Source organism: Aulonocara sp. 'chitande type north' Nkhata Bay, linkage group LG17 (genome assembly GCF_057382095.1).
Source record: "Aulonocara sp. 'chitande type north' Nkhata Bay isolate Kocher_YH1m ecotype deep benthic linkage group LG17, A_spYH_male_GT1.1, whole genome shotgun sequence".
NCBI lineage: Eukaryota > Metazoa > Chordata > Actinopteri > Cichliformes > Cichlidae > Aulonocara > Aulonocara sp. 'chitande type north' Nkhata Bay.
In genome coordinates, this window is record NC_141360.1 from 39806339 (window position 1) to 39815578 (window position 9240).

A 9240-nucleotide genomic window follows, 5' to 3' on the forward strand; every position below is an offset into this window, starting at 1 on the left:
TAGGAACAAGCATAACCACAGGTCAACTTTCCCATCTCTGTTTTTCCAAGAAAACTCAGCAAACTCTCCATAGCCACAGCTCTTGGCTCTCTTCCTCCATCACTTTCACTTTCCTGACTTTGTTGATCTATGACCACAAATAAGCACAAGAGTTACAAATTGCAGTAGTTTTCATGCTGAAACTCTCAATTTAAAAGTGTTTTTAACAAGCTGCTTTTAGTGATGATGACAGGCTTGACCTCGTAGCCTTCATCCTGAACCCAGAGTTCTCTCAGTGGTTACAAAGTTTTACTAAAAGGCTACAATCCAGCAGTCAGTTATACGTTTATTCAGTTATTCGTTCAGTCCCTTGCTCTTTTCACTCACATGTATTAGAGCGTTGCTCTTTAAGTCTTATTTGTGTTAGTAGTAGCCAATATTTACATCAAACCACTGGTTTCAGTAGTTCACTCTCAGTCACTTCACCTCTGTGCAGCCAATTTAAAATACTTGTTTGAATATTCAAATACATTCAGTACCAGTCATGCTCACATGTCCAATGTTTTCACTGGGACTGTGTGTCATGACCTCCTTTGATAAAGAAGAACAGAGTGTGACTGAGTGCTGGAGAGGAGAGACATCAGAGTGCAGAATAAGAAGTAAGTGAAAAGTTTGTTGTGTCATCTTTTTTTTTTTCTTTAGTGCTTGGTGTTAATGATGCTGCCAGTTCAGTTATTTCATTTATCAGAGATTCTGATATTTCACTTGTTCAGTTTTCTTTATTATGGATGGAGGGTGAATATACAATAGAAACTTAACCCTTTCATGCATGAATAGTGACAGTGTCAATCTGGATTTCTTTTCTTAAGTATTTTTATTCATCTTTAGACATGAAAAAAAAGATTTTTGATCTTCGCTTTTTTAAAACATGTACTTTTCAGAAGAGTTTAACATCTCCACTTAGGTGGACAACTGGTTGACCAGTGTGCGGCAGGGTACGGGGTTACACATCAGTGTCCAATGTAGTTTATGTTGAAGTATACCATCAATAGCTGACCACTGTAGTGACACTGTGCCTTAAAGGGTTAAATAGAAATATAAAAACGTCATAAATTAGCCTTGCAATCAATCGGACTATGTTAAAGTAGCTATATATAACATGTCCCGATTCACAAGTGATGTACCCTAAAAAAAAACCCTCAAAACTTGTAACGTGTAACTATTTATTTACAAGAGTATTCATGGAAAACTCAAAACCTCCACATTTCATGTTTTCATGTGCTCTCTTTTTATATCATTTGCAAGTTGTTTGCATGTTTCCCTCCATCCTATATGTTACTCCATTTCCTGGAAACAGATTCAATTCTGTAATCTTGATAAAGTAATATTGTAATATTGTAATATTGATTATTTTTGGCACTAGACAAATGAAAAATGTATCTAAAATAAGGGTTAATGGAATTGAAATTGAAAGAGTGTACGAAAATAAATTTCTTGGAGTGATAATTGATGATAAGCTGAGTTGGAAGTCTCATATAAACCATGTGAAAACAAAAATGTCAAAAACCATTGCTATTCTCTATAAAACAAAGCATGTCCTGAACAAAAAATCATTAAACACACTTTATTGTACTCTGTTGCTTCCATATATGACTTACTGTCTGGAGATATGGGGTAATGCATATAAAACAAACACTCTTCATATTTTCAAGTTACAAAAAAGAGCTATAAGAATTATAAATCAATCAAACTATATAGAACCAACTAACATTTGTTTATTAATCTGAATACCCTGAAATTTTATGATTTAGTTGAATATAAAATGGCACAGATAATGTGTAAAGCACAAAATAACTTGCTTTGCCCCAGTACTCAGAAGCTGTTCAAAGTCAGAGAGAGTCAATATGACTTAAGGGGAACAGATTTCTTTAAAAAAAAAAAAACAAGATGAGGACAAATATAAAGCAGAGATGTGTTTCTGTTAGAGGAGTTAACCTGTGGAATAGTTATGACAGTGATTTTAAAAGGTGTAGTTCATTTTCCTTGTTTAAAAATATGTTTAAAAATAGAGTATTAGAAAAATATATAAATCAAGAATGAAAAGAGCAAAAAAAAAAAAAAAAAACCTCTTGATTCTTTTGCTTTGATGTAGTTACTTATCTAAGGTGGAAAGTTTTTTTTGTTTGTTTGTTTTATTATTTGCTTCGAGCCCTGTGTACAGGAGCTGCATGCAAAAAGATATTTTGTGAAAAGGGTTGGCGTAATAAGCAAATGCTTCAGCCAGTACCTTTTGATTAGCCTTGTCTCGTGCTTTCTTGCTTTGTGGTAGATCTATGTTCTGTTTTCACTGAGATATTTGAATGCTAATCAATAAAAATCAAAATTAAAATTTTTTTTTTTTTAAAAACAGTATACTTATAATCGTGACCAAACATTTAACAGTACAATGTTAAAAACATCAACAAAGTCAAATGCAAGGAATCCATGTACGTAGATCTGCACTGATACCCAAGCCTGCAATGGAGCATGAAGGAGAGACGCGTAACTAAAGCCAAATGGGACCAGACGTCACCTGGCTTAATGGGGTCCGTGTCCTGGTTCACAAACATGTCAGATTTTGGGATATTCTAGAGATATTCTTATTAATAAATACATTAAATATAAAATAGAATTCAAACATTTTTTAAAAACATCAATGTCGTGTTTTCAATAAAACATCCGTAGTAGTTAGCAAGCTTCTTTATTTTAACGTGGCTCACATCCATGTACGTAAACATAACCTGCCGCTGCTTCTACGACACAGTATATATCACAATTTGGTTAGACAGCCCCCTAGTGGTGAAGCTGAACTACCCACATAACTCCTATCAACACATCCCCTTTTCTTTAGATGTTATCTGCTGAACAACACTATGGAAACATACCTAACATTGCATAGCTTGAATAACATCACAAACACTTGTGACAGTGTAAACTACGGAACACACAATAATGCAGAAAGTTCCTTTTTGATATATGCATATATATCTAGCTATATATGTATACACCAACATATACATATATATATATGCTTAAAGGTTTAGTCTATCAGGTGGCTTGATAGAGCGTGCTGATCTTCTGACAATGGGTGACTGGTCTCTTTGCTCCACATTGTCCTTCACGGGTGTTGTTGGTTCAGGTGGTGTGTTGTTGTCATCACACTGTCCTTCCGATGGTCCCATTGTCTTTTGAGTGTACAGTAAACTCCTCCGATTTCTCCTTAATATCAGTCCATCTTCAGTTTTCACATTGTACGATCTTGGGTTTACCTCCTCCAGTACAGTTGCTCTCTTTTCCCAGATGTTTGCATCTTCCACTCTGACTGCTTCATTGGGTGCGAGTGGTTTTAGACTTTTTGAGGACTTGTCAAAGTTGACCTTTTGTCTCTTCTGCAACTGTTTCATTTTGTCTCTCACTTGTTTATGTTTCCTGGTTGTTGTGTAAGGAAGAGTGGTCCGTAGTTTTCTTCCCATTAATATTTCTGCTGGTGACTTGCCATGCTCCAGTGGTGATGCTCTGTAGCTCAGTAGTGCCAAATAAGGATCTGCCTTACCATCTTGTGCTTTCTTTAGTAACTGTTTCACAATGTGCACACCTTTCTCTGCTTTCCCATTGGACTGTGGATGCAGGGGGCTTGAGGTCACATGTTTAAAGTCATATTCCTGAGCAAATAGTTGGAATTCTCTACAACTATAGCAAGGTCCATTGTCACTATGAACAATCTGTGGTATCCCATGTCTAGCAAATATTGATTTCATGTGCGTTATGACACAAGTAGCTGACATGTTGGACAATAATGCCATCTCTGGATAGTTTGACAAGTAATCAATAACCAGCAGGTAGTTTTTTCCTCCTAGGTGGAAAATGTCTGTTCCGACTTTCTGCCATGGTTCCTCCGGTATGTCTGTTATGGTCAGAGGCTCTTTTGGTTGTTTTGCCTGGTGTTTGATACACGTATCACAAGTGGAAACCATTTGCTCAATGTCTGCATTTATACCTGGCCAATAGACTGCTGTTCTGGCTCTCCGTTTGCATTTCTCTATGCCTAGATGTCCCTCATGCAGTCTTTTCAGGATGTCTCCTCTCAGTGAGTGTGGAATTACTACTCTGTTTTGTCTTAGCAGAAGTCCATTCACAACACTTAGTTCTGCTCTTATGTTGTAGTATGTTTTGCATTCACCTCTTGGCCATTTCCCATTCAACAGTGTTATAACTCTTTGCAGACTAGAGTCCTTTTGTGTTTCAGCCTTGATCTGATGTGATTTTCTGTCTGACACAGGAAGTGACTCTGCTACCAGGTTTACATGTATATTTACATCCATCTCTGTGGAGCTTTGCTCTTTGTTTGGGGTTGTGGCCCTAGAGAGTGCATCTGCTAACACAATGTGTTTACCTGGTGTGTAGATCAAGTTGAAATCATAGCGCTGTAGTTTCATCATCAATCTTTGAATGCGTGGAGACATTTCACTTAAGTTTTTCTTGATTATGGCTATCAATGGCTTGTGGTCAGTCTCTGCCACAAATGTTGGCAAACCATAGACATAGGTGTGGAACTTTTCAAATCCAAAAACAAGCCCCAATGTCTCTTTTTCTATTTGGGCGTAGCGAGATTCTGTCTCTGTCATTGCTCTTGAGGCATATGCCACTGGCCTCCAGTGGTCTCCATAAGCCTGCAACAACACTGCGCCGATCCCGGCCTTCGAAGCATCTGTTGACACTTTTGTTTTTCTTTTTGGATCAAAATACGCCAAAACTGGCTCTGTTGTAAGTGTCTTTTTCAGTTGTTGCCACTCGTTTTCCAGTTCTTCATTCCATCTGAACTCGCAGCTATTGTGTAGAAGCTGTCTCAGGTGCACTGTTTTGGCCGCCAGGCTTGGGATGAATTTTCCAATAAAGTTAACCATTCCCAGGATTCTCAACACACCTTTTTTATCTTCAGGACATGGCATTTCCAGTATAGCTCGTAGCTTTTCCTTGTCCGGCTCGATGCCTTCGGCTGTCAGCTTGTCACCGAGAAAGGTAATGTCACCCACGCCAAACTGACATTTTACTCTGGTACAGTTTAAGTCCATAACGTTTCACCCTTTCCAAAACCTTTACTAGTCTCTCATTGTGCTGCTGTAGTGTGGATCCCCACAAAATGATGTCGTCCATATAAACTCTGACTCCCTCGATTCCTTCGATCATATGCTCCATGGTCCTGTGGAATATCTCAGGAGCTGAAGAAATTCCAAAAGGCATTCTCAAGAAGCAGTAACGCCCAAATGGCGTGTTGAACGTGCAGTATTTTGTACTGTCCTCATGAAGTTTGAGTTGCCAAAATCCTTGGGACGCATCTAGTTTGCTAAAAAATTTTGCACCAGCCATTTCACTTGTTATTTCTTCTCTTGTAGGTATCTGGTAATGCTCTCTTTGTATGTTAGCATTTAAGTCTTTCGGATCCATGCAGACTCTAAGAGCGCCGGTTGGTTTTTTAATGCACACCATGGAGTTAACCCATTCAGTAGGTTCTTCAACTTTTCTTATGACTTCCAGTGCCTCCATCCGCTCTAGTTCCTCTTTAAGCTTGTCTTTAAGAGCAGCTGGAACACGTCGAGGTGCATGAACCACAGGCTGAGCTCCTTCTTTCAGCTTTATCTTGTAGGTGAAGGGTAAGACTCCAAACCCCTTGAATATGTCTGGGTACAGATCCACGATTTCTTTCACACTTTTGGGCTCAGAGCTGTTTATACTGTATACCCGTCTGACTAGGCCGAGTCTCTCACATGCTTTATCTCCCAACAGAGATTCATGTCCCTCTGGCACAATGATAAACATCAGACTGTGATATTTTCCTTTTACTTGTACCCGGAGCCTGCATTTACCTTTGGTTTTGATTGGTTCTCCATTATATGCTTGGAGTAAACTGTTATTTTGGAATATGTGTGGCTTTCACATCCAGCTCATTCACCAGATTAGCCTTGGCTCCTGTGTCCAGTTTGAAAGTTACCAGGGCTCCGTTCACTGGTAACATCTCTGTCCATTTGTCCTGCTTCACTGTACTGACTGCAGGTTGGTCCATGGGTGTATCTTGCTGCATTACCATTCCCACAAAAAACGTGTCACTGAGAGCAGTTTCTTCTACTGTGTGTACTCTTTCTTTTTGTTTATTCTTTGAAAAACATTGCTTGGCAAAATGGTTTTGTCCATTGCATTTTTTGCATATTTTACCATAAGCTGGGCATTGTTTCCTTCCATGTTTTGTGCCACATCTTTTGCACAAGAAAGTGTCTTTTGATTCTTTCTGTTCTTTTTTGTACGTGCGCCCTGCCTGCCGTGTATTAACTGCAGCTACAGCTGTGCTTTCCGTGTCTGTTTCCCTCGGCGACCCGCTGAAGGTTTTTGCATGTTGTATGGCGAGCTCGCTGGCATGACATACTTTCACAGCACTTGCTAAAGTCAGATCCGCCTCTCTCTGAAGCCTCTCTCTTATCTTTATATCTTTTATCATAGATTCTTGCAGCTGTCCAAAATTGCATGTTCTTGCCTTTAACTTGAGGTCAGTCAGAAACGTATCAAAACTCTCTGAAGGTTGTTGTATACGTGACCGAAAGACGTACCTCTCAAATGTTTCATTCTTTTTGGGCGAACAGTGTTCATCAAACTTTCTCACTACTTCGTCAAACTTTTCTTTGTCTTCTGCAGTTGCGAACACAAACGTGTTATATACTTCCACCGCTTGTGGACCTGCTACGGTAAGAAGCAGTGCAATCTTCCGTGTATCAGGCTTACTATCTAGGCCGACAGCTTGCAGGTATAGCATAAACCGCTGTTTAAAAGTTCGCCACTCACAGTCCACATTTCCGTTCCAGTTGACGGCATCTGGTGGCTTAACACTGTCCATGATGACCTGCTTTACTGGTTCACTCCTGGTACCATGTCGTGTTTTCAATAAAACATCCGTAGTAGTTAGCAAGCTTCTTTATTTTAACGTGGCTCACATCCATGTACGTAAACATAACCTGCCGCTGCTTCTACGACACAGTATATATCACAATTTGGTTAGACAGCCCCCTAGTGGTGAAGCTGAACTACCCACATAACTTCTATCAACACAATCAATACAAGATAAACATGAGTAAAAGAATTTTAAATGAATGATAAATATCTCAAACTGGGTCAAACACCAAGCAGAAGACGTGGATCTTTAGACTGGGTTTAAGAATTGGCAGTGAAGAGACCTCTCTAATGTGAAATGGGAACAAATTTCAAAACTTGGGACCCGCTACGGCAAAAGTCCGTCTGAGCCTCCGCTGTGTCCTCGACACATCCAGGAGCAGTCGGTTAGTTGATGTGAGCGGAAAAGCAAGTGCAGCTCAGAGAGGGAAGGTCGGGGAAGACCATTTAAGCACTTTACTGTTTCTTTGGCTTTCTGTCTCAGCTGAAAGAAGACAAAGGTGTATAAAGCTGACTTTAATTGCAATTGTTGTATTTGGGTTTTCTCTACTTCATTCTGCTTTTACAGAGTAATTATTTAGTGTCTGTGGCTGAACTTCAACACACAATGGCAGAAAAACCCTTGATAGACTGGGACAGTGGTCTCTTGGATTGCTTTGAGGATGCGAGTACTTGTAAGATGAACTCTAAGATCTTTTTCTTGTCATTTCTGGGGTCTTAGGCACTTCAGACATGTTAACACTTTGGTGATGTATTTCTGTTTTTCAGGCTGCTATGGTTTCTGGTGTGGCCCCTGCCTCGCCTGCACCGTTGCTGGAAGGTTTGGAGAGAACAACTGTCTCCCTTTGTGTGATATATGCTGTTGTGTTGTGTCGAGAGTCTTTGGCCTTCCAATTTTTCCACCTCCTGCAGTCTTGTCTTTAAGGGCTGCCATGCGAAACAGATATGGCATCAAGGTATGAAGCAGTGACAGTGAGACAATGTCATGAAGCAGAAAAGGAGAAATAAATAAATAATGGTTTTACCGTCTCTCTGCAGGGCTCTCTCTGTAAGGATATTGCAATTTCCTGTTGCTGCTGCACGTGCTCCTGGTGTCAGATGCATCGTGAGTTAAAGCATCGTAAGCAAGCCCCCACTGTGGTCAACATACAGAATAACAACATTGTGAACATGCAGCCTGTTCCAGTCATGCAGACACCCATGATGATGCCTGTACAATCAGTGCCAGCTGCTTATATGGCTCAACCAGCAGTCACTGTGATCACACAGTGACGAAATCCGAGTTTGTGTTGATGTTTCTATCAGTGATACGAGACAATGAAGTCATTTTGAATTGAGAGTATCGTTAAATATTTCTATCAGCTTAGATGCATGAGTCGCCTTTTTAGATTAGTCACTGCATAGCTTCAGTAATAATGCAGAGGATTGAATTTTAGTCTTAATTTTTCTGCTAATGAGAAAAACATAGTTGCATGTAGAGAGCTAAACGTGGTGTTAGATCTGCTCTGATGTTAAAACTGATGTAAAGTGTTTTTTCATCAATAAAAATATGAAATCCAAGACATTTATGATCATTTTGCAATCCTACTTTAGATTCACCAAACTCTGCTTCAGATCAGTTTACAGTTTACTGAGATTGATGAAGACCTGATGTGCTCTTCACAGCTTTCATGACACAAAGATCAAACAGGAGTCCTGCAGTGGCTTTTTTCATTTTTTATTTCACTCCTCATTAATTTGTCTTTCTTAAAATGTGTCATTGTGTGTGCTGTGTGGCAGGAGGAAGGACCCAAATGCAGGACTATCAGTAGGAAAAATTAAACTCAAAGCACGAAGCTCTAACTGGAAAACCGGTAACAGAGAACTAAGATGTTACCACAAGCACAGAGGCGAAAACACAACACGGTGAGGGTACGATACAACAACTAACAGAGAGAAACACTTAAATACTCAAGCAGGACAGCGAGAGAATGGGGAACAGGTGGTGACACAGCCGGGACAAATAATGAGATGACGAGGAAGCAAAATCAGACACACTGCACACAGGACATGGACTATCAAAATAAAACAGGAAGCACATGACAGGCACAGAAACAGAACATGGAGCACAGAGACAACAGTAACTAACAGTGACAGGAGGTGAACAACACAGAGACTCAAACACAGGCTGAGGTGACGCAACTCATATGGCTCCTAAATACCGGCCCCTAATTATTTGAGATCAATAATTACGTCATACTTACCATGTAGGAGACATTGATAGACATAATCAATGCTTTATCAAAC

The 9240-nt window shown here is 39.7% G+C and overlaps 1 protein-coding gene across 2 annotated transcripts; it reads left to right on the forward strand.

Annotated features, from left to right (window-relative positions):
- The first annotated feature begins 575 nt into the window (after nt 1-575).
- Nucleotides 576-8509, forward strand: LOC147310604 (cornifelin-like). Of its 2 annotated transcripts, XM_086269677.1 has the most exons (5): nt 617-638; nt 6703-6752; nt 7523-7628; nt 7723-7910; nt 7993-8509. In XM_086269677.1, the coding sequence occupies exons 3-5, from the start codon at nt 7562-7564 to the stop codon at nt 8224-8226; spliced, it is 489 nt and encodes a 162-aa protein (XP_086125803.1). In that variant the 5' UTR covers nt 617-638; nt 6703-6752; nt 7523-7561; the 3' UTR covers nt 8227-8509. The 2 variants fall into 2 exon arrangements, with proteins under 2 accessions (XP_086125802.1, XP_086125803.1); XM_086269676.1 differs by lacking the exon at nt 6703-6752 and having other exon boundaries at nt 576-638.
- The last annotated feature ends 731 nt before the right edge of the window (nt 8510-9240 follow it).